The following is a 25,912-nucleotide window of genomic DNA, read 5'->3' as shown; positions in this document are numbered from 1 at the left end:
TCTCTCTCTCTCTCTCTCTCTCTCTCACACACACACACACACACACTATTCATCACGCATTTTCCACATGCAAGATAGTTATTACTTTATTAGTATTATTTTATAACACAAAAACAGATAGCATAGAAAGCATTATTTAGGAGGGGTATAAATGGTGGGATACTATATTTGAACAAACAAAAAATTATTAATTACTTTTTATAGCCTGTTTAGCCCCAAAAAATGCTACATCAAGATAATTTTGTAGAAGTTCTAGATTGTTTCATGGACAAAATCAGCCTTTGTTGTGAGAGAGCTGAGGACTATGAAAGAAGACTCTGTGCTCTGCAGTTTTTTTCCAGGGGGTTTTATTTCACTGAGACACCAGCCAAGTGAGATCACACTGTAAACATACACCATTACCTAGACAACATGGCAAATTCTCCTTATTTCCGTTTATATCTTGAACAAGAGCAGACAAAGAGAATGTATTAAATTCAGACAGCTGAAATAATGTAGAAGAGTAGCACACACACACACACAAATATAAATACATGACATCAACACTATTCTATCCAAGGCTCCCATAAAGTCCTTCATGCTACAGTGGAAACTACTTATTGCTTTCTCTGTCATTACTAACCTTATAGTAGAATAGTCCAGATACAGTTTGTGGTAATTTTGAACAGTATAGCTATTCTTTTAGCATTTAAACAAACCTCTTTTTGTGAAATATTTAGCTTGAAAAGAGCATTTGTGCTACATTTCATTAACACAGTGGTTTTCAAGCTTTTTGACTAGAGGGCCCCCATAGACACAGCAGCACCATCTCTTTGATTTTAAACGGGAATGAGAGAGAGGCTGTGAGGGATAGACATAGTTCTTCAGTGGGTTGTTCAGTTATTTTGTGTTTTTGAACTGTTCTGCTGATGAAACACAGCAAAATAACCTTCCAAGAAATTTCAGTAGACAAAAGAACTTCAGAAAACAGTGGGTGATATTGAAAATATGGTAAGTCTATCCCTCACACTCACAGCCTTGCTTTCAAGCAGGTGAAACTCGAAAAATTTGAATATCGTGCAACAGTTCAGTAAATGGATTTCAGTAATTCAAATTAAAAGGTGAAACTAATATATTTAGTATATATATATAACTATATACATATGATATGCATGATTATACTTTACAGAGGGCCGCCATTTCTGTATTTAAATCATTTTTATTGACTTTATGTAATATTCTAATTTTCTGAGATTTTGAATTTGGGGTTTTCATAAGCTGTAATCCATAATCATCAAAATTATAACTTTTGCATGATATTTAAATTTTTCGAGCTTCACCTGTACATGCCATGGCGCTGTTCTGAGTAAAAAACAAAATGTAATTTACAATTTTCTTTTTTTAATTAAATCATTTTAAGTCATCTTGTTTGCTGAGGCCCTCTGTTTGAGAGCCACTGATTAAACACTCTACTGCAATATGCCTCATCAATGTCTCAAGAATGCTTTGATACTCTACATGTGGCTTCAGTGTCCAACTTTTTGGCGTCGCTGTTGTATTCCTAGTTGAAGGGGGAAGGCACACACAACAAATGCTTTAAAAGGTGGAATCCACACTTTATTACATACAAATAAGACAGACTTTAAAAGACAAAGAACAAAAATAAAACTAATTTCAGTCCCTGAAAGTCAGTGTTGTAAACTTATACAAATCAGCTTGTTAGAAATAACAATGCTGAAGACTTCAACTAAAAACGAATAAAATATTAAGATATCAACATCAGCACACATTATGTAGTTTTGCATAATAAAAATAAAAGAAATCAAAAATGTTGTAAGACAAGTACCCGATTGTCAACATTCATCAAATATTTTATGGCAGAGTAAGATACTTAAAAGTATAAAACCTCATTAGGCCATGCCATGGCTTCTTAACCAACAGTTCCTGCCCTGTTTCTTTCCCCGAAGCGTCGGAAAAAAGATACAAGTCCTGAGCTTTCCGGTCTCTTATCTGAAGGAACCTCCTGTCCGTTGCGTCTCTGAAAGATCTGTCCCAGTCTGAAGTTAGATGCCGGCTCTTTTTCATCAGGAAGTGATGCAGACCTTATAAACGTCCCGTGTGCTGGAGTTCGCTTTGAAGGACAGTCTGGTAATGAAGATGTCCCCACACCGGATTTATAAGAGAAAGAGGGCTTGTCGCGTACAGGTGTGTCAGGCAACGCCCACACCCCATCATCAAGGATGTCCACCCTGGAGACAGAGAAGGAGTGTCTGCGGTGGGGCGTGTTACGGGGAGATATACGAGGGCTGAGGATGGTCCATGGAGAGCCTAGACCTCCCAATCCGTTCTGCAAGGCCAGATCCACTTCTTTTATATTCCTCTGCCGAGGGGTAGAGGTGCACAGGCCGTGCCCTCGGGAACGATCTGGTGTGATGGTTCCATTCAGGCCGCCGCAATCCTGAAAGTGGAAGATCTTGCCGGAGAGCTCAGGCATTTTGTCTGCCTCCTCTATTTTCTCATTGTTCTCATCTATTCTTCCTCCTTTATCCATGTCTCCAGTCTCCTCCACTTCTCCTTTATCCATGTCTCCAGTCTCCTCCACTTCTCCTTTATCCATGTCTCCAGTCTCCTCCACTTCTCCTTTATCCATGTCTCCTGTCTCCTCCACTTCTCCTTTATCCATGTCTCCAGTCTCCTCCACTTCTCCTTTATCCATGTCTCCAGTCTCCTCCACTTCTCCTTTATCCATGTCTCCTGTCTCCTCCACTTCTCCTTTATCCATGTCTCCTGTCTCCTCCACTTCTCCTTTATCCATCACTCCGTCTTCAGTCGCCACAAACTCTTGTTTGGTCAAGGTGTTGCTACACCCACCTTCCTTATGGCCGTTGCTTTCAGGAATCAGATCATCAACAATGCACTGTCCTCTTTTGGATGCGGCGCGCGCCCGCTGAACATCATTAATGGTACAGGGTGGAACCTCCTCTTTCTGGCAGATGTAATCTGGTTCTTGCACTCTCGAGATCTCAAAATTGTCCTCGTTGGTTTCCACAGGGCTGTCCTGATCCCCTCCGCCCTCACGTTCCTCGACGTGAGGGCGATTCTTGATGGGGCTGTCTGTGACGGGTTTGATCCCACCGGGCCTTCTGCGAGAAGGACGTTGGCTGAGAAAGCTGGTCAGGACAGATTCTAAAACAGAAGCTTCATCTCTCATATCCCCTCTCACATCCCGACTGGAACATGTGGTGGTGGATCGGCGCTTAACCGTTCTGCTCAGCATTTCTCTTTCTCTCTGCTGTTGCTTGCGAGTCTCGGCCGCCTCTCGCTCACGGTTTTCCTGCAGGACAGGACAGAAGAGGCTGTTGGTGTTTCTTCAACATTGGGAACGGATGGACAACAGTTTAAAATTTTTTTCCTTTTTGTTTTCAATCTTGGAAACTTTTTACTATCTCTTTATTTATTTGTGCTACTTTTAAATGAATTATTGTAAACAGATTTTTATTGTTTTACTCTTGTCCCAGTCCCAGCCTTTAAAACTTAAAATATAAAAAACAAAAAATCATAAAGATATCAATTACATTTAAAACTAATAAACATTTTTGATAAACGCATTTCAACTTTATGTGTTAATAATTAATAATAATAAAAAAAGAAGCTGTGATTAAAGCATGGTCCTCCACTATAGAGGCTTGGCATAAAATAACTGCTGCATTTTTGAAAATATTTGGTTTTACATAGATTTAGATATCTATAATTGATTATTTTCTTCATTTGTTCTCTAAGGTTTTGGTAACTGCAAATAGTTTGCCTTTGTTGTATTATATGCATATATGTGTATGTATGTTACTATGATTATAACAAAATTGATGATTTTAAACTATTTAAAAAAAAAAAAAGTGATGTCACTTCCATCACAGTGAAAAAAATTATTAGGGGGGGGGGGGGGGGGGGGGGGGTGAGTTAAAAGTTAGTGTATACCAAGTCAACAGTGTCAGTGAAGAGCATGACAGAGATAATATAAAACATGAACAAAACTATGCAAAAATCAAGGTAAACGTGTTGTACAGTCAAATTCAATTCATCCTAGGCTAACAAATAATACCTAAAGTCTTCATATCTGATAACAGAACACATTTTGTAAACAATATGCAACAGAAATCGGATGCAATGCAAGTATTTGAAGTTTTTTGTGTGTAACACATGTGGCACCACCCTGCTAATAAAGTTCTGTGCATTTTGCCCTTATAAGACATGCAATTTTACCTGTGTAGCTCTCTCAAACCTCTCACAGAAGGAATGAAAGATAGAGCAACATTCCTCTAGTTTAAATGCGGCTGGGTCTTCACAGAAGTACTCTGCCACTGAGGTACTGATGTTGTCTAGTTCCTGAAGGGAGGCCTCCACGTCTGCAAGCCGAATGTCTGCCATCTGTACAAGAGGAGTCATATTACTCCCAGAATACTGATACACTAGGCTGTTTGGCCTATTATGGTAATTATAAAAATCACCTGACATTACACTGCAATTTCAATTAAAGAAACTTTCTTGAAGGTTACATGGAAAAGCAAAATATCTTACACAAAGAAATGCTTCCATCTGTTGTAGAACATCGGTCTGTTTACTAGCGTCCATCTTTGCTTCCCTCATTTTCTCCAACTCCCTATGAAAGTCCATCTCCACCTCCTGCTTTTGGATCCTATATTGAATTTATGAACAAAGTGGCATTTTACTTCTAAATGCATCTAAAATACATATATATACACATATATATTCTACATACCTTGCAGCAATTCCAATGTGTTGAAGCTGTTCAGGGAAATGCAGCAAAGCTTCATCAATCTGTTGAGCTTGCTGAAATGAATACAAAATAAAACACTTTTAAATATATATATTTTTAAAACGTATTCAAGGAATCAACATCCAATAATGGTCGTGGAAAGTGTGATCACTTAATTTACCATGGACACATAGTGCATAAGGTTCATGCCAGGTTTATTTGCTTTGGTGTCCACCAGTTTGAGCAACGATGCCATCCTGAAGCCAATGGCACTACCTGCATAACCACCCTGAACAAGATGGAGTAAAAGTCATTTATCTGCTCCAGCTGTAGTTCACACTCAGGAATAGTACATTTATAACAAACAGAGCTGCGTTTCCCAAAAGCATCGTAAGTCTAAATTAATCGTAGAACCATTTCCACCAATGGTCTCTGCGATTATCTTAGCTCACAATGCTTTTGAGAAACGCATCCTGGAACAGACCATGTGACACTCACGGCATTCATGTAGTTGCCAGCCTTCAGCACCAGTCTGATGACTGAATGCAGGTCATCACATGCCAGCAACTCTAATAGGTAGACAAAAGTTTGGGGTCAGTATGAATTTTTGTTTGTTGTTGTTACATTTTATTTGTTACATTTGTTACTTATTTAGCAAAACTGATGAAAAATAACAGTAAAGACATTAATAATTTGAATGCATCTAAATGCTGTTCTACAAAGAAAAAAAAAAGAATTGTTTCTCGAGCACTAAATCAGCATATTAGAATGCTGAACTTTGTACAGACTGTAAAATGTTCTTGCTTGCACTGAAGCACAATATGCTCTCTGGACCATTTGCAAATCATGCTAGAGAACATGATAATGAGGTTTTAGACAAACAAACCAATTTTCACTTAAATTCATAAGCTGATAACAATTTCTAGTGAAAAAAATTAAGCATGTTCACTTGTGGTCTTAGACTTTTTGAAGTACCATTAGCAGCAGTTATCATGACAGCAATGGAGTGCTTGATCTCTTCTATAAATGGAAAAAACTCCTCTCTGAGGAGCAGGCTCTTTAATCTCACTTTATACCTGAAAACAAATAAAAGTCAGAATTGTTAGCAGCTTTTTAGCTCAAGCCCATTTAAAGTAGCAGTTGATGTATAAATATGTTCCCACAGAATTTCCCCCAAAAACAGCACAGAAATGGGCCTTTCACATGCTTTGAACCATGACAGAAAAACTTACCCTGGTACTTGAACCAGCATCACCATGAAACGGTCAGCATCATTTAGCCGAGATAAATCTCCATTGAATGACATCAGCTTCTTAGTCTGGAACACGTCAATACATAAACAGTGTTAAAGGGACAGTTTACCCCAAAATCAAAGTTCTGTCATTATTCATTCACCCTCAAGTTGTTCTAAACCTGTATGAGTTTCTTATGTTGAACACAAAAAGATATTTTGAAGAATGTTGGTACCAAACAGTTGACTTGTATTAAAAAGCATACTATGCAAGTCAATGGGAACCAGAAACTGTTTGGTTACCAACATTCTTCAAAATAACTTTTTTTGTGTTCAACAGAAGAAAAACTCATACAGGTTTAGAACAACTTGAGTAAATGATGCCAGAAGTTTTATTTTTGGGTGAACTAACCCTTTAAAAATAGAACTATAGCATAGCAAAATGCAGTCATATAGAGAAAGCCAGTTTACCTCCATGTCATCAGGCAACAGCTTGTTGAGTTCCTTCAGTTTCCCGGAAGCAAAGCACAGTTTACCATGCCTGACAGCATCTACAATGTCCTTCGGTTGCCTGAAAAGTACACAGAGCCACAGACGAGATGTTTTTAAATGGCTACCTAAGAGTTATTTTGTGAGGTCTCAGCAATTAATCACACATTACTTATAATGGATATAATTCAGTGTAGTGTTCTTCTAGAAGCAAGAGATGCAAAAAAGTGATTCGGAATTAAGGAAAACAGACAATTTAATTGTATACCTTACCTTTTAAACTGTTTTAACAAAATCCCAATACTCATACTTTTCTTAGAGTTGAGAATTGATACCTAAAAAAAATAGATATATGGTGTCAATTTCTCATAATCTGGGAAAGTCCTACCTGAATATAGCATATATTAGATTCAGTGACAGCTACTAAAAATAAAATCTAGGAAGCATGATGCTGAACATGCACCATTCATTGTATAAGAGAAGATGGAAGTGGAATCACAGACATGAGCCTACATTGTTGTGAAAAGTTCAACATTTCTCAACATAACTTCCTAACAAACAGTACGTTCCTGAAATAGATATGTAACAATAGTGCAATAGGGCAGACGAGTAGCCTACTTATCTCAGAACACTATAATGAGAGAATAATTTCAATTTCAGAATTACTATTATTACTTTGCATGTGCAGCATACTTTTAAATACTTTTGAAGGGGAAATGTGATTGTGTTTATTCAGGTTTAAAACCTCTGGTCTAATACCCATGAGCCCGGCATGTAATATAAATGTCTTAATGGAGGACATTTGAAGCGTGTCATCTAGACATTTTATTTTTATTTGATCCGTTCTCATTGCTAATACAATGTTAAGTATGTTGTTTGAGCAACTGAAATGACCTCGAGGACAAGTTGGTTAAACTAGAATGCACTGGTAAACAAACTAGCATAGCTAATAATCTTGTTGTACTTCCACCTAAATACGTCTAAGACAGTAAGTCCAAAACTGAAGCTTTATCAGTACTGGAGTCCAGATCATTAGCCTGAACTTTTGAAAAGTGAGAGACACAAATGAGGCCACTAACGAGTACTACATGTCATGTTTAATTCACCCACTTGCTACTAAACCTTGAATCTTGATACACAAGAGATGACATCTGAGCTGTCTGTCAACCATGCAGTGCAGTCCCAGCCAAAGGACCTCACTGGAAAGTACTGTAGTCATACGACTAGTTATTAATGACAAATCCTCAGCTTTACAACAAAGTTCAGCTTAACAACTGTCCCGGTAGCGGCTCACAATACATTTGTTAACTTTTTTTGAAGTGCTAAAGTTTCACTTGGGTATTTAAAGGTAGGGTAGGTAATTTGTGGAGAGACTAGCAATAGCGCGTGAGCTTTGAAAGCATAAGATCCCACCCTCCCTTCAGAGCGTCTTCAAAATCGAATTCGGACCTTATGCATGATTGGGCAAACATTTTATGGTCATATGCCTTCCACAGACAATATATAGGCTATACATATAAATACATTTTGACCACTTAACTTAGTGATTGCTATCAGGATGTGAAGAGACTTTCAACCAGCAAAAAAATAAAAAATAAAAATCTGGAACAAATCACCGACCCCTGCCTTTAATCTGCGGAGTTCCTTCTTTAAAAAGAGACCAACCTTAGGTCTGTATTACAAATCATTCATGAATAACAACCATTTAAGTTCAGATAGTGCATTTTCACATATACTGTATGCTCAAAAAGGAGGTGACACTAAACAGGTTAAATCAACTTTTAAGTAAAGGCACTTACATTCTCTGATTCTGTAGTGATTTGTGAAAGGCCCCACACACTTTTTCTGACCGTCCCACCCTTACGAACCAAACCATGGTGCTCATTGCGGCTGAAAAGTTCCTCCATGCGCTTAGTGTCCAGTTCAAAGTTCTCAAGGTTGCGTTGGGCTGTCCACACGTTGCGCTTGCCCAACACACTGTGCCTGGGGATGGCATCCCAGTTGAAGTTACGCATTTTTGAGCGCTGTTGGACAGTCCGGGTGAAGGGGTCCCCCAAATGTGAAGGAAGTGGGGGTGGTGGGGGTGGAAGTGGTGGTGGTGGAGGAGGAGGAGGAGGAGGTGGAGGGCCCAGAGAAAAGGGTAGGCTGGTACGTCTGAAGGGTGAGGTCTCATTTTGAAAGCACCTGGACAGATCAGGAGGAAGACTAGGTAGAGGTGCCATGGTTACAACCGGAGCTCCATCCATTGGATGACACGGAGTGGACATCTGATCTGAATATAAATAGAAAAATAAATCAAAATACAAAACAATGAGAGGCAAATGATGAGCTAAACTAGTCCAGAATATCTACAGAAGCAAGAAATTAACTTCTGAAAAATAACTTCCAAGATTTCTACCATCAATAACATAAAGCCATAATTTAGGACCAGACTGACCATTAAGCCTGTTTGTTGGATACAGTGGATGAAACTAAATGTCCCGAATTAAAATAGCAAACATATGAATTTCCAATGGTAACACTTAGACTGGAAGAGCAAGTTGCTTATTTGAAAAAGCCGTGTGAGCAAACCACAAAATCAGATAATACTTTACAAGACCAATTTGACCAAGAACTTTAACAGGGAGTTAAACAAACAATTTGATTAACATTATCAGGCATAAAGGACAATTTGCATATCACACATACTTTGGCCTCTACTTTTATACTGTACTGGCTGCTTAATCTACTTTTCAGATGTAAGAGGAGAAACGCTTTTGACTGCATCTTTGGGTTATGACAATTTACACATAACATATAAACAATTATGTTTATACACATCTTTATTAAAAGCATTACTTTAAAAAAAAATTACTCTAGCAAAAAAAGGACTTTATACATGACTTCTTTAACGCACAGCAATTCCACTGTTTACAAAAAAGACCGAGCAATCAAATAAGTTAGAGATCACTACATTGTTCGAGTTCTGCCGTTTGAGACAAAACATATAACTCTGCAATTGTCCACAATTATAATGAAAATACACTGACATCAATAAATCTGAAATGATGTGTAACTCCCAAAAAAGTGAATAATTTAAAGTCAGTCCAAAATCAGCGATTATTAGAAAACCAGGAGAAAAGCAACATTAATCGTAAGTGACAGAAAATTAATTTAATTTTGGACGTACGTACCGATAAGTAAATACCAGATTGAAGTTGATGAAAGCTTAATCAACTGACGTCCATTGCTGGAGAAAGTCATCAGACACTCCCCAGGTCAAACGCCATCAACTAACTAGCACGAGCACTTTAATGGATGAGAGTAGCCACGCCCCTCACGCACGAGTATATCCTCCCCTCACCTGAGCAACTCACCTTTGCTTATTAAAAATACTTTTTCAGAAATAAAGAAGAAAATTGTACATTGTTAAATACGAAAGGAAACTATACACACTGGGTTATAATTTTCATTTTTTTTTAGTAACAACCCAGCACGCTGGGTTTAAACGGGTCTACAGTTTGAAATGTAACGGTCGTATAACTGAGAAGCTTAAACTTAAGTCATGAGACTCATGACGTTTTGCGTTGTATTTCCTCAAAAATGAAGTTATAATGCCCTCTATCGGATTTATTCAACAAGTCAAACATAAACAATGTCAGAATTTGTCTTTTGATTCCAGTCAGTCACTATTTTAGCCTATTACATAACCAATAAACATTAAGGTCTTCCTATTCAGAAACAGATGTAACGTTATTTTTTTTGTAGAAATAGCTCGTTGGTTCTATTCAGTCAATGTTTCAGTTGTGTAAAGATGCACAATCGATTTTTATTGATCATCTATTGATTGAAAGTTTTAATTACGTTACTGGAGCAATGGCCCTTAAACATCTGAAGTATCATATCCAACATTACCCTCTAGTGGGCAGCATTCATGTTGCATGGCCAACTTCTATTGGATGTTTGTTCGGTTTAGGGGGAAAATAGGGTCAAAGAAAAACAGGACATCAAGCCAAGTATAAATGACACAAAGTCCATTTTTGCAAACTTTTCAAATTTTATCTGGTGGGTTCTTGTACATTTAGCCGGTCAAAGTTTTGGTCAAAGCCAGGAGCAAAGGCTAACATCATGAGTTTCCAGTTTCAAAATCTGTCTTCATTATCTTTACATATATACAATCATTCATACACTACAATACAATACTACAAAGCAGCCTAAAATATTGATTGTACATAAATATGGTAATATTTATAACCCTTCCATTCTGCTATGCTAAACTAGGCCCGACTAATGGAGTGACCATTTCAATACAAACACGTCTGTTAAGAGAAACCAAAATAAAATCAACAATAATAATATCCAGGTTTAGTGTTGAGGAGGTCTAAATTTAAAATCCTATTGCTCTGGAACAAATGTTTTTCACTTCATGGATCAGTTCAGTCTCTATGGCTCGAGATGGAATCCTTTTCTCCAGCTCTCAAGAAGAAAATAATCACACACAGTGCGAAAAAAAATAATATTGGTATAAAAACATCTGACAATTTTTTTCTTCTGAGGTGACAAGAGTGAAAAAATTCACTAGATTACACCACATTCAAACTAAATTTCAAGCATTCTTTAACATTCATGAGTAACCTTTCTCTTTTTCCCTAGAAACAATATTTTCCTGCACTACTACCCATGTAATGTTTTACTGAAGCATTGAACAGGAATGAATTACAAGGCATGGAAATGTACAACTATGTCATCAGACCTGCCATGCAAAAACACACAGGGAACAGCCAATACAGGCATACATGGGAATACACTTTCTAGAAACATCTTCAGTATTGCTTCGTATCAAGCTTAGAAAGATTTAGTGCAATGTTCAAAAGTACTGAACATTAGATCATAGTCGTTATTTCAGTCTGTAATGAAATAAAAAACGAAACTAGACTGACCAACTAATCTGACAGTCCACCCATTTATTTTCTGCATATCCCATTATTACTGCATCAAGGCTATCGCGTACTGTAGATATTTTAGGTGAAAAATTATGTAGTGAAAACACAGTAAGACTCATCTGAGTATACCATCACATCACAAATGAAAAGACATACAAATAAAAAAAGCAATTCTTTTGAAATATTTTTTTTTTTAAATATATCTGATTTTGTACTACATTTCCTGTGAACATTGAGGGTTAAAGAAATAATATATTAGTAGCAGTGATATGACAAAGCAACAAATAAATTAAAAAAATGCTACTATGAGATTAATCAGTATATACATCTTTCATTGGGGAAAAAATATTTCGTTTAGCTAAAAAAAAGGCAAAGAAAGGCATTAAACGGGGTGCATCAGAACCCATTTCTAAGGTGGCATTTGAATGCATAATAGGAGAATATTAGGGCTTTGCTGATGCTAACAGAACACAACTCAGTACATAAACATTTCATTAGATAAAGAGGCAGATAATAGTAGGCATTAATCACTGGCCCATGTTAAATTAATCAGATACAATTCATACATACGCTTCCTTGATTAACTGCTGATTATTAACTTAAAATGATTTGAACAAACCTATAAACATTATACAGTATTTTGCATTGGTACATAATACTACAATAAACTATAATTGTCAAAATAATGTAAAAATGACACTCCTCTCCATTCAAGAAAACAATCATGTTTCAACTATTCGAAGCTGTAAAGCAAATGTAACAATATTGACAAGAGATAGTGATATTATGATTCATCTTCTATTCTGGGCTTTGTTAAAATGTGCAGGAAACTGCACCCGCCTCTGCTGAAATTCAATCCATAACATATGTCAAAGAAATATTAGTTTGAGGCTAAATAGCTTAAAATGGGTGGGGGTTAGGGTTAACCCCCAATATTTCAGGTGTTTCAAAGAGAGACAACTGGACAAGCATTGATTCAACAGTACTCTCATGGCCTAGTAAACATACAAGGATGCAATACTAATATCTATTAAACTCATATCTGGATTTTATCCAAATAAACTTTTAGTTAAACCCACCGACACTGAACACTGAAAGCTCTGTGATAGGAATGATATGAATCCCCCATCAGCTACAATACAGAAAAAAAGATAGTAGGGACAAAATAAACAAAATAAAACACTTTTCACAGAAAAACAAAAGGAAAATGTTCCTTAAAATGTGTTCACTGACAGAGAGAAAGTGTGTGTGACGAGTGTGAGTAATATTGAGAATAGTCTTGAAAAAAAAAAGTTGTTCTGACTGACATATCAGAAGGATTGTTTCAGTCGGTTTAATAATATTTATAGGAATGAAGCTTAAACTGATACCTTTGACATTTGGTTGGACACTTTGGGACTGGTTGCATACCAGAGGTGACTATTCAGACACTTGACAGTCTCAGAGCAAGAATAAGGAGGTGAAGAATCAAGGAAGAGAAGTATAGAGAGAGTTAGTGGAAAGAGGCTCTGTAGTAGCCCCGTCTCTGCTAGCATCTCAGATTGCTGGTCTCTTGTGGTCCTACTGTGTTTCTCTGATTGGCTAAAGACATATATCAGGAAATCAGGGGTGAATGGGCACTTTCACTGTTCTTCCAGCCAAGACGGTTTGTCGGCCCCTGGTGGTTTGAGTTTAATGTTGAACTGCTTGAGGGTCTGTTCCAACTGCTGCTGGTTTCCAGCAAAGTAGGCAGAGATGGCATTATGGAACAGCAGAAGTTGCTTGTGCATCACTTTTACCTGTGAGATAGATACACACCATGTTAGATGACAAGACAGAGACAGATAAAACAAGGGCTGCTTAAAGGGATAGTTCACCAAAAAATTAAAATTACCCATGATTTACTCACCCTCAAGCCATCCTAGGTGTATATGACTTACTTATTAAAAAATACCCTGGCTCTTCTCAGCTTTATAATGGCAGTGAATGGGTCTTGATATTTTGAAGCCCAAAAAAATGCATTCATCCATCATAAAGGTACTCAACACGGCTCAGGGGATTAATAAAGGCCTTCTAAAGAGAAGCGATGCGTTTTTGTAAGAAAAATATCCATATTTAAAATGTAATAAAATAAAATAACTAGTTTCCGACAGACAGCCGTGATTCAGGATGAGAAAGTAACCCCTGACCTGACACATGACGAACACGGAAGCGCAGAGGATGGAACAAAACTAAACAAAACAAAACACTGGTCACAAATTAGAAGTCTAATATGGAAATTTTTAAAGAGAAATGTCGGAGGAGCTGGAGTTTGTTGCCTAGCCCTATTTGTTTGAACCGTGAGAGGAGTCAAAGGTTACACTACTAGATCCGACGTCATTCATCGCGTTAGGGGTTACTCTTTTAGCTTAAGTCGAATTGTGTATGCTGTCTACTGGAAGCTTTTAGTTTATAAAGTTTTAAATATGGATATTTTTATAACACAAACGCATCGCTTCTCTTCAGAAGGCCTTTATTAGCCCCAGGAGCCGTGTGGTGTACCTTTATGATGGATGTATGCACTTTTTTGGGCTTTAAAATATCAACACCCATTCACTGCCATTATAAAGCTTGGAAGGACATTTTTTAATCAATATCCGATTGTAGTCATCTGAAAGAAGAAAGTCATATACATCTAGGATGGCTTGAGGGTGAATAAATAAAGGGTTCATTTTTGGGTGAACTATTCCTTTAAGTGACTTAAAGAGGAAGTTATGTGGGTGGTCACATACCTTATTTTCTTCAAGGAACTTGAGCTTGATGGTGACATCATTGCGAAGACGTTCATATTTGTCCTTGTGGATCTGGTACTGCTGCTGAGCAGCCTCGATACGAGCCAGGGTAACAGCATCTCGCGGGCCCAAGTTCAACTCCTCTAGATCTGCTCTGTACGCATCAAACTCTAGCCTACAGGACATCAGAGAAAAATCATTAAAAAAAGGGCACACACAACATTTAATACTTTTAATACAATTTGATGCCCAAAGTTATGGGAAGCGCGCTAGCCAGATGGGATTTAAACTTTGTTGGCTGAAGACCCAGTTTTAGTTTGAAGACAAAAAACGTACCAAGCACAATGTTCTCTTGCCATTCCTGATTTCTAACTCACACTCACCGCGTTCGCGTGGTCTTGCGGCTGTCGCAGCAGCTTTCGTTTTCGAAAGCTGCTGCTCTCTCTGTTTTTGCAAATAACTGATAGAGGGTATGCTTCTTCCTTTTTTATTTTCAATCAAAAGACTGAGTAAGAGGGCCAGCCAGTGTCAGTGCCTCTTGGTGTATCACTCTGAGTTCATTCAATACCATCTCATCTGCACATGCAGCAATATTCAATACTAACCCAGACAACTTTAATGTATACTGACCCTCTCAATGTCCAGTTGCATCATAGGCTAATTAATTTAAAAGACAATTTAAGTGCTTGAAGTCCTGACAGAAAGTACTGCCCAGTGCCATTTCATATTGCAGAGAATTGAATCACTTTAAGCACCTTAAAGATTTTTTTTTTTTTTTTTGCTGAAGTAGCTTTTACCTGGCATTCTCATACATCTTGATAGTCATCAGTGTGTCTTCCATTGTTTTGTTCACCAGTGTGTTGATACTGGACACAAAGAAGTTGATGGCACCGAGCAGAGTCTCTCCATTCTTGCACAACAACTTCTGTGTTTCTGCATTGTATCCAAACTCATCCTGTGTGAAAACAATACCACAGTACACTATTGTGAGTGTGACTATTTCACTCTATTGCAGTGTTGTTATTTTAACTGAATTATTAAAAACATTTTAATTGAAATGAAGCTTACAATAATATAAAATATAAATTTTAGATAAAAAAAAACTTTGTGAAAATGTTGGCTTGGCGACTAATTGAAATAAAATAAGTTTAAGTTGAAGCACTAAAATTGTTGTAAACTGAAGTAAAAAATAACTAATAGAAATGACAAAATGCTAAAACATGAATTTATATAGATGTCTCAACCCCCCTAATTCTGAAAGTTCTGTTTAATATGAAATTCCTATATTGTATTATATATGTTTAGTTGCTATGCTTTCAAATGATATCCCATTTGGATGTATCTATATAGCCTATATAAATATGCGTGTCAAAAGTCTGGAGAGTAAAATAAAAAAAGCCAATGGTGATTTTTTTTGTTGGCAGTATGTCTGTAGTGTTGACTGCGTAATTGTTTAACTAGGTTTAGACTGTTGGCTGCTCAATTGTTTAACTAGTCTTAGACAATCCATCCAGTAATGTTAGATGCATTCTTGACTGGTCTGGTGTAGTAGCAAAACACAAAAGCTAAAGTAAACTCAGAAACAATTGTGGACTTCTAGTGCTTTATGACAGTTTTTTATGTGTGTAAGCACTAGTTATTTTTACCACTGAGAGTTTGTAAATACATGAGTAGGTTTACACCAGTCCCATAATTTTGCATGGCAGGCACAACAATCACAACAATGTCCTAAATCTAGAGATGACCATTCCGTCTCACCCGGAGTTCTGGAGACTTCTGACTGAGGTCGGCAAAAGTGTCTCCAAGGGCGTGCTGCGTCTGCACCATGCTGTAAAAGTGGTTGGTTAGCGCTCGCGCTAAATGCAGCACACTCTCGTACTTCCGTTTGGTTTCCCGCAGAACCTCGATCTGAGCCTCCAGCTCCAAATCCACAGTACGTGAGCCTCGGCCAAACCTCTCAGAGATCATCTGTTTGGTGCACTAAGGGAGAGAACCATAAATACAAAAGGCTTCAAAATTGGAGTGGCTAACAGCACATAACATCTAAACAGAAAAGATAAAAAGTTAATTGACAAGCCTTGTATGTGTTCAGGCCCCATTTCTTCACGATGTCAAATTTCTCCACAGCAACGCCTCTTGTGGCCTCTTCTGCTGTCATGTTGGAATTGCTACTGGTGTGATGCATGCTGGATCCTGATACACAGAAAATGCTTACAGTAAGTCACACATACACTGAACAAATGTCTAGACTTCCACAATAATTTACACATTTTCAGATATTGTGACCATCATTAATTGGAGAGAGACAGACAGACATATAGTGTATCAGCTGTAAGTGAAACAGATGAGATGAGAGTATAAATGAATGTGTTTTACTAAATAGGGGGGAAATGTTGCGAAAGAGCACTTAAATGATCCAGCTCCACTTGGGATACCTGGGATACAGGGGACGTCATCTGATTGGCTGGCTATTCGGCAGGCAGCAATATCGCTTGGGGCAATGCTAACACCCCTGGAATTCATTTGCAGGTCTGAAGGGGGTCATGGCCAGGTCATAGAAGGGGATGTTGGGGGTAAATAGGGTTATGGGGAAGAGGGAGTGAGTGGTGGATATGTTAAGAAGTTCAGGCAATTGGGAAAATTACGTTTTACAATGGAATGGATTGCACCACATGAGAGAGAAGTGTATAGAATAATGCCAGTGTGTATGTGTGTGAATGTGAAGGAAGAGCAGGAAGATGGAGGAATGGGAAAGGGGAAAAAAGCGAGGAAAAGAGAGAGGTGGTGATAATGTAACGAGATGAAACGAACACAGGAAAGCACATGACTGATGTTTTGTTAAATCTGCTGCCTCATGACAAACAGATGGAGAAAATGTACAGTTCACTCAAAAATACACAACTGTTATTTTAAGCCTCAATATGCCTCATCATTTATTTTTAACTACAAGTTTCAATTTACACAAAAACAGAGTGTGACTAGGAGTATCTGACAGTAACTGTTCTGAAAGTTACCAAACATACTTTACACCCAGCCATTCTGCAGCAGATTTTTCTAAACATTTCCTCTACAAAGTCAGCAAGATTAAAACCAGATTAAAGTTTCAAAACTAATTTCCGAAGCAAAATGACAAGATTCCTCATTACAAAAGTCCTCCCAGAGAAAAAAAGCAACCTTAACCCTGGAAGAAAGAAGAGAAATAAAAATGCAGCCTGTTTCAATCTATTTAGAGAGAAAATAAAAGCCAGAAAAACAGAAGTGATTAAATTTATTCCTGCAGAACAGCATCCCATTTCCTAGGAAAATACAAAATGGCTTGGAAAAGGACAATAATAGAAGGCATCATGGGAAGATGAAAAAGAGAGTGAAAACTGAGATTGGGTACGAATGAGGGATGAATGACCTTGCCCTTCATTTGGAATGCGTCTGTTGCCTAGAAAGTCAGTGTTAAGACAGATTGCAGGGCCTGAGAAAGGGTAAAGGAGACAGAAGGTAATCACTGAATCAGAAGGGATTACATTTACACTGATATTAAGGCCCCAGGTGATCACCTTACAATCAGATCTACAACATATCCTGTCCAGACAAAGTCATTTTGTTAGATACATGAGACTAAATTAAAATCAAATCAAAAGCAGTCCGTTTTGGTTAGAATACTTTGCAAAAGTTAGACTAATTTTTCATTACAGAGGACATTAATTTAAAGGGGACCTAATATGCCCCTTTTTAAAAGATGTAATATAGGTCTCCGTTGTCCCCAGAATGTGTCTGTGTGAAGCTTCAGCTCACACTACCCCACAGATCATTTATTATACCATGTTGTAAACGCCCATTTTAGCAGAAGGATAAACATGCCGTTTTCGTGCATGTATCTTTAAATGCAAATGAGCTGCTGCTCCCTACCCCGCATTCAGAAGAGGGAGGAGCCTTTACAGCTCATGCCTCAGATACTTTTCCAAAAACTAAAACATCTGTTTGGTTTTGATTATCATCTCTATCGTGGTCACGCTCACGTGACATTGAAGTTCGTCATAATCATGAAAGTTTATTATCTGCATGTGTTTTAAAGCCATATTGTAATATCCAGTAGTCAACATTTGAAGTGGATCAAAAAAGTTAAATCAAAGTTGTCCTAAGACAAGAACTGGTAATTCATGTATAACCTTTAAGTTTGAAGGTTTTGATCGTCTTTAAATGTTGACTACTGTATATAAAGCCAAATAGGTTATTTGGAGTCAGACGGCGTGTCCCATGAGTATTAAACGAAGTTCTCTTATTGCACTTAAACTGTCAAATACACACAAGGTTATGTCAAAAATTTAAATTCACAAAACATAAATAAATAAAGTTCACAAAAACACATAACTGTTTTTTGAAAACACAATATGCCTGATCATTTATTTTTAGTGTTCATTTACACAGAAACAGAGTGTGACTAGGAGTATCAGACAGTAACTGTTCAGAAAGTTTCCAAACATATTTTACACCCAGCCATTCTGCAGCAGATTTTTCTAAACATTTCCTCGACAAAGACTTTTGCATATTGCTAGGTGAGACTGTAATTTACGTATTCACTGCAGAAGTAGCAATTGGGTTTTGGAAGAAGATGTGAAGAACAGTGAAGAGTTAAAGAATGACAGGGTTTCTTATACCTTTGATAGAGCTGGTTGGAATGATGCCTTCCGTCGTACCTCCATAACCACCTGATACGATGCTGGTTTCATTTAGGTTGGGCCCAGACACCATGACCTGTTGCAAGTCCTACATACATGGAAACAGAAAAGAAATGGTCTTAAGAATTCAAACTGGCGTAACAGGCAAAAGTTGTTATTGTTAGAAGGAACATTTTAGGGTTAGAATCACATTAGATCTGGAATTAATAAGAATCATGTGTCTGTGAGACAAAAAACCTCATACAGTATGTAACTTCCTGTGAAAATAAACCCTCTGAAAAATCCATGCGTTTCCTTGTTGTAGTAAAGGAATTTGACACCAAAGCTTACCAGGCAATTACAGCACAAGGAAGGAAACAGTCTGAACAGTTATCTGAAACAAGTCATTAGTGACTATAAAGCGGTCAACAACCCACACCAAAGCATACATGTCATCTGAGACCATAAACTGCAAAATAGAGCCTTCTTACAAATAAACAACAAATCCGCATTGATTTGATCAAATAATTGTTTTGATGTTTTAAACAATCACAATATTAAGTCAAGTTTCTTTAATGGTGCACTATGTAACCTTTTTTTTGTGTAAAAAAAAAAAAAAAAGTAAATACACCATCAATAGACCAAGAGGGATGCTTTTCGCGCAAAATTGCAGACAAGCGACTTGTGTGGGACTGGCATAGGTTAGTTGTCACAACAAGCAAGAAAGGTTGATGACATGGAGCACAGTAAATCTCAAACCTCTGGGGAATCAACAATTTTAAATAAACGGCGAACAGAGGAGCTTCTGCTTGCAAAAAGAGAATGCAACAGAGCTTGTAATAAAACAAGAATCAACATTGGCCTGGCTTTTTGGAGATGGCCAGAACTGAGTGATTTGAAATGTTGTAAAAGTGACACGGAGATAGTGTTTTTATACTTTATATTTTATTGAACTTATAATTTGCCATATGTAGCTCTCTAACAGACAGAGTTCATTGTTAAGAATTATCTATTGTGAAGGTTAATTTCATTATGTTGTTGTAAAACTGTGCCGGAATTTATTTACAAGGAAGTACCGTGTCTATTAATGGGTAAAGCTACCGTAACATCGTCAGCAAGTCAGCTTGAGATTCTTTCCATCTAAACTGGCTACATCTCTTCAGCCTAGTAGTGAATGTTTTATGAGCAGTATGATAACCATATTCATCCACATAGTCACGCAGAGCCGAAGAACAACCAAAACAATGTCCTTATGCAAAATACATGCTGTTTCGTTTTTTAACCGCTAGATGGACAAAAGTTGCATACTGTACCTTTAACTAGTTAAAGAAGAAAGTTAAATTAAATGTATCATTATTAGAGTTGTCAATTATTTTTTTCAGTTCAACGCATTAAACATATTTAATTCAATTAACGGAACATCCGTTTTTTAATATAGCTACCGTTAGTTACATTATATGATCACTCTTCTTCATGTAAATGCTTTTAAACCATTCAAGCGCAATAAGATACAAACTCAGTGTGTTACTGCCGTGTGCCATGCCGCATTGAGTTCTCTTTCTCGTTTGAACAGACAAAAAAACCCACTAAATTATGCCAAAATACCCATTTTGTCGAGGATCCTCATAAGGACAGTCCTCAATGAACGTAAAGATTTATGAAAATTGGATGCGTGTGAGATCAACATCATGTGCAGCAGATCTTAAAGTGACATCAGCCTAATAAACCTGCTCCTGTCTGTGTCATTAATGTAAAGCAAAGAACAAAAGAAAAAGAGAAAAATCACTCACTGCTCTTGACTGAAAAACTTTTGTAGCTTTAATAAAAATGTATCTATTTTACATTTATAAATTATGCAGTGAAAACCATGAAGTGTTTGATAACTATTCAATTTCTGTAGCCTATATATTAATCGTGATTAATTACAAAGAAAATGTGCAAATAATTAGTTATTTCTTTTAATCGATTGACAGCACTAATTATTATACATTTTAATGAGGGAGGAACAAAGTCCATTTATATAATGGACACTTATACAGTACATGTAATGTACAAGTATATGACTATGTAATACTATAGTGAATAGTACTTTTTCACTGACAAAATATACAATTTCATTCATTTCCATTGTAAAACAAATGTCAAATGAAATTGTTGTTTTTGCCAGGACATAAACAGGCTCATGGGATTACATATGCTGGTATACAGTATGCTCTGTACTGTATGCAGTGGCCCCTTTAAATAACAAAACAGAATTTATTATTATAATACAAAATCCACTGAACATTCTGTATAGAGTTAATATGTACTAAAAGGTCACTAGCCATTGGTTAATACCACAAAGCGACAAAACAGGACGTTTTTCAAAACAAACAAAATCTGTATAATTTGGATTTGTATTTAACCTCAAACACTGATTAATATGGAGTGACAGAAATAATGCATGCGATTTGAAAAACATCCTGTTTATTGAGACAAGATTATGGGGAGAACTAAAACCATTTTCTGCTGGAAAGACATACACGTGCACACACACACACACACACACACACACACACACACACACACACGTGTTCCTTCTCACCCTGAGGGCTGCGGGACTCCCTACCTTCTCTCTTAAGCTCCACTGAATCTTTGGAGCCTGCACAGACATCAGGGAAGAACATGACAACAAAAAGACAAAAGAAAGAAAACAAACCAAAAATGAAGCACAATGTGAAACAAAAACAAATTTGAAAACAGTGATGATAAAATAATCTATCAAACACAATGGAATCCATATTTTAGGGTTGATTAGCACCTATTAATACAACAATGACAGACTTCAAGGCTTGACAATAAAAAAAGAATACATTGAGTTACACTACTTTGCATAATTTCAATGAATAAACTCTCAAGTGGGTTGCGAACAGATCCTTGTCACTCTAAACATCAGTGAACAAATGGATGGGGATTAAAAAAAAGAAAATTCCGCTCTTTCTCTCTCTAGGTAAAGACAAGAACACTTAAAAAGTCTGTTTTCACAAATGCTACCGATCTATTTAAAGACACAATGTAATGCCAAAGTGCCATCTTTTATCTTTGCCATTATTGCAACTGTGAACATGATCAGATGTGGTCCTCCTGGGACCTTTTAAAATGGACTTAACATGAGAATGACCAATATATATATATATATATATATATATATATATATATATATATATATATACACACACATGTACCTATTTTTAAAACAAATAACCTTTAGTTCCCTACAGGAATGATTAAACCTCTTAGCAAATATCTCGCTTGTGTTTGCCCAACACGTCTTCTCCCGGATCCAGTGCCACAGTTTAGTTGTCTTACAGAGGTGTGTCTTGTGACAACATTACCACTATTTACAGTGGTTTGAACAATAAGGAGATTTACACTTTGTGCTTGGCTGCATTAGCCTGTTACTCCTGAAACACAAAGACAAGGAAGCCACATGCTAGACTTCCAATTAAGTCATTTTTACGAAAAAACTGCATATTACTATTACTTAACCTTAAATTGTAACTGCTTATTTCAAATCTACAAGAAAAAGCTGAAAAATTATGAACTGCAATGTTTGCATCACCTGCTACCTTGAGTTTTTTTCTCATGGTTGATATTGCAAAACAAAACTAAACAAACTTGCCAGACAGCTAGATTTCAGACTCTAACAATATATATATATAAACCTAAACGCTATGACCAACATTTTGATGCTTTGATACTTTTTATATTGATTCAGCTTTGCAAACAGAGGAAACAACTGAATCATTAGGGTGGGTTCAGGTAACCTGGACCACTTTTTGACATTGAAATCACTATTAAAACGTGGCCCAATGCATCTGAATCACATGTATCACTCACCTGCTCCAGGCTGTCATCTTCTGCCAGATTCCTAGAGTCCCCATTACTGTTAATAGGAATCTCCATAGTGGCTGCTTTACTCATCATACTCTCCGCCATACTGGAGTGTTGCTGCAAGACAGAGTGAGATAAGGAAAAAAGATAAGATTAAAAAGAGAGAGCTGTTCATTGTATTACAAAAGGTAGTCTGTAACATTTCAGAATAATATATTCATGAATTCACAGCTGCCAATTAACAACATAGACCAGAACTCACTTCAGACAACGAGCACTAGAGAATAAATGAATATTACAATCGAACTCACAAGGTCAAAGTGAATGGTAACCAAGGCTGGCTGTCATTCTACATGACACATCCTTTTGTAAAAAAAAACATGAGGCTGAATAAATGATGACAATGTACGTAAAATATTCCTTTAACTATAAAATATGCAAGGTCTTCTATACTCCACATACATTTGGTGGAAACATGGAAAAGAGTAAATACACAGGAAAGTTCTGTTCAAAAGCACTTATCAGATCTGACAGAGCCCAATCCAGTCATTACAACAAAAGGAACTGCCATGGAGGCCACTGTTCAAGGACTAGATCTTTCCCTTCAAACCAATTAACCCGGTTAAAAACCCCTGTGAGTTTCTATACCTCTGTGATATTTCCATTGATACTTGCTTTGGTTACTCCTTCAGAGCTCAATCCTCTCACCACTGCAGGAGGGGCTTCACTGCAATGAGTGAGCAACTTCTCAAGCAGGCTTGAATTGTTAGCTCTCATTAAGCTCCCAAGCTCAACCTCCTCAATGGGCAGAGGAAAATATAGGAATGCAGGGAGCTATGTAACAATCATGTGACTCATGCAAGTTTGTCTAAGCTTCAGCTTTAGACAGGCGCTCAGAGAGTGAGCCTCGGTCCTCAGAGGGCCGATCTGAGCGGAGACATCATAGCCTTCCTTCAAATAAAAGCCATTTAGTTCTCCTGAGTGCTGGAGCATGAAATTTAGGTAGGGGAAAAAAAGCTAATGGTTCAAGTCTTATCTGTAAACCACAGGAATGGAAAAGTAGCATTAATAAATTTGCACTCAGTGAGCAGTTGAGATGGCGGTGAGCCAGTGCAAATGCTCCATTACTATCGAAGGAAAGGGGGGGATAGGACTATGGTCATGGGATGTGGGATGTTGTAAACCTTATTGAAAACATTAAAATAAGCACTGTTTACTTAGCATAATTAAATTGTGGCAATGTCATTACGAGAGAAAACGATTCAATTTGTGGCTTGCAGTATGACCCTTGCTTTACCAACTACCTGTTGATGTGAATTACATTCTCTCTCGTACTGTGCAGCTGCACATTTGAATGATCCGGAGAAGAAATGCTATTATTTAGAAGGATATCTGGGATCAATTTGGTTGACATGTAAGTAACCTATTGTCAAACATGCAAACTCTCAATTACAGCTCATCTGATGAATACATGCATGTGTGGATGCCTATGGACGGATATTTTACAGACCTTTAGTGTAATTAATTATGTTCCTCTACCTTGCTACATGGACGGTGTGAACTTATGGAGAACTTTGCAATGGCTTCAAGGATCTACAAAATAATCTGAAAGAAAAACAGATAGGCCTGTAATTTGACAGCCATGTTAATACTACTACAACATACATCAATGACTTTGGCCTTTTTTCCCAGTGATTTTCCACTGGATTTGCGGAGGCATCATGCCATCTAACCAAGGCTGCATCTATGACAACAGGTACAGTACAGACTCAAGCTAGCAGGCTGAGGTGGTGTTTTTCTCATTAAGCACCTTCCTAAAAATATGTCTCAAGGGACCAGCATGGTAACAAGAGGCTCTTTAAAACAAACACTAGTGGTGAGGATTTTAATCCATCCCAGTGAATTTAATTATTTTGAATTTATTTACTAAAACTATTCGTTCAGTTGTCAGTTCTGCATTATGTCAGTAGGTGGCTACAAGTGTGTTATGAAGAGTCATTAAACCATTCACTCAACCGTGTCAGTCAACAACAACTATTTTTATCGTTGATTAAAATGTTCATGCTTACAAAGCTACTAATACACTCAACAGTGTCAGGCATTTTCCTCATCAACAACAAAGCAATTCTACCTCTATTTTGTCAACTGTTGGCAATGACACTTATCACTAAGGCTATTATTGTTGTTGGGGGAAAAGACATTAGCCTAGACAGCAACTCGTTCAATGAATGAATCTTCAATACGTCCAACCAAACAAACGCTCCTTTACAGCCAGACAGCTCTCAAATGGCATTGGCTCATGCTATACTTAACCAGGCAGCTACGATATAAAACATGAATCCATCATCGACCTTATGGCTCGTTCAACCATGCAACATTTTATTTCTCATAAAGCATCATTGTCATAATGTGTAAGGTACAGTCAGCTGACTCAAGCATCCACTGTCAAATTGACGGTCCTTGTCGCCCTAGGGCCTTTCATTAAAATAAACCGCTTTTCATGCATCAAGACAGATAAACACACTTGAACCGTGAGATCGCTAAATACAGCCACATATTAATTTTTGCAGTCATATTTCACAACAATGCATGCAGTAGCCTACATGTACATGTACATGATGGCTATTTCGATGTCTGCTTACTGCTTAGTGCGATAATGACTGCATTTAATAAAGATCAATACATAAATGTTATCTTACCTGTTCTTCCTATTCTACGATTTGACACGCGTGCTGAATTTTGTATCCCAGTTCATGCGCAATCAAATACTGACACTTCCAAAAGAGTGAGTAAATTATAAAAGCATGCATTCATTGAGGCTGAATTTATGTTAATTCATAAGCAGGCGGTTTTCCTCATGTTCAACCGATTCCACTATGTCCGGCGACTTGTTTGTATTATTGGGCGAATCAGCCTCCAGTAGCCCGAAATGCCTTGCGGATCTGACGACAGGCGCCGACCTTCCTTTAGCCGACGTGGAATCATGCGTGGAATAAGCAGCAGGAGCAAGAAAGAAGCCATGATTAGAAGGGAAGAGAGGAGGCGATGAATATAAAATAAACGTACAGAGAAGAATAAGATGATGATAAATATTATTATTATTATTATTATTATTATTATTATTATTATTATTATTATTATATAAAAGCAGAAAAGAGAAACTATGTTAAGAACTGTTTCTTAAATCTTTTCAGTTTTATCCTAGCTTCTGAAAGACTAATAACCTACAAAACAATACATTT

General features: G+C 37.2%; 2 protein-coding genes across 10 annotated transcripts; both read right to left on the bottom strand.

The window, feature by feature from the left end:
* Positions 1-1,574: 1,574 nt before the first annotated feature.
* On the bottom strand, positions 1,575-9,748 carry fhdc3 (FH2 domain containing 3). The gene is made up of 12 exons (XM_077242694.1): positions 9,647-9,748; positions 8,273-8,745; positions 6,747-6,808; positions 6,456-6,555; positions 5,986-6,071; positions 5,729-5,829; positions 5,252-5,322; positions 4,935-5,042; positions 4,757-4,827; positions 4,555-4,672; positions 4,240-4,404; positions 1,575-3,313 (listed from the first exon to the last, which is right to left on the bottom strand). Exons 1-12 carry the CDS (start codon positions 9,714-9,716, stop codon positions 1,910-1,912), a joined length of 2,829 nt encoding a protein of 942 aa, XP_077098809.1. The 5' UTR covers positions 9,717-9,748; the 3' UTR covers positions 1,575-1,909.
* Positions 9,749-10,489: 741 nt separating this feature from the next.
* On the bottom strand, positions 10,490-25,624 carry arfip2b (ADP-ribosylation factor interacting protein 2b). 9 transcript variants are annotated; one of them, XM_077242709.1, is made up of 10 exons: positions 25,370-25,624; positions 22,677-22,787; positions 21,382-21,438; positions 18,798-18,906; positions 16,581-16,676; positions 16,223-16,338; positions 15,904-16,125; positions 14,943-15,100; positions 14,146-14,320; positions 10,490-13,173 (listed from the first exon to the last, which is right to left on the bottom strand). In XM_077242709.1, the coding sequence occupies exons 2-10, from the start codon at positions 22,773-22,775 to the stop codon at positions 13,018-13,020; spliced, it is 1,188 nt and encodes a 395-aa protein (XP_077098824.1). In that variant the 5' UTR covers positions 22,776-22,787; positions 25,370-25,624; the 3' UTR covers positions 10,490-13,017. The 9 variants fall into 9 exon arrangements, with proteins under 9 accessions (XP_077098824.1, XP_077098816.1, XP_077098817.1 ...); XM_077242701.1 differs by lacking the exon at positions 16,581-16,676 and adding an exon at positions 17,549-17,611 and having other exon boundaries at positions 25,370-25,623; XM_077242702.1 differs by lacking the exon at positions 16,581-16,676 and adding an exon at positions 17,549-17,611 and having other exon boundaries at positions 21,382-21,429; positions 25,370-25,623.
* Between the last annotated feature and the right edge of the window lie 288 nt (positions 25,625-25,912).

Source organism: Siphateles boraxobius, unplaced genomic scaffold (genome assembly GCF_051911475.1).
Source record: "Siphateles boraxobius isolate OS27281-9 unplaced genomic scaffold, OSU_SipBor_1 25, whole genome shotgun sequence".
Lineage (NCBI taxonomy): Eukaryota > Metazoa > Chordata > Actinopteri > Cypriniformes > Leuciscidae > Siphateles > Siphateles boraxobius.
This window is presented reverse-complemented; position numbering and strand designations above follow the sequence as displayed.

Coding starts and splice junctions, on each gene's coding strand:
- arfip2b (XM_077242709.1), bottom strand. CDS start 22,775: ATGGCGGAGAGTATGATGAGTAAAGCAGCCACTATGGAGATTCCTATT. Junction 16,126..16,222: donor GGGGCCTGAACACATACAAG/GCTTGTCAATTA, acceptor TCTCTCCCTTAG/TGCACCAAACAGATGATCTC. Junction 13,174..14,145: donor AGTTCCTTGAAGAAAATAAG/GTATGTGACCAC, acceptor TCTATCTCACAG/GTAAAAGTGATGCACAAGCA.
- fhdc3 (XM_077242694.1), bottom strand. CDS start 9,716: ATGACTTTCTCCAGCAATGGACGTCAGTTGATTAAGCTTTCATCAACT. Junction 6,556..6,746: donor TTGTTAAAACAGTTTAAAAG/GTAAGGTATACA, acceptor TGTACTTTTCAG/GCAACCGAAGGACATTGTAG. Junction 4,405..4,554: donor AGATGGAAGCATTTCTTTGT/GTAAGATATTTT, acceptor CCTCTTGTACAG/ATGGCAGACATTCGGCTTGC.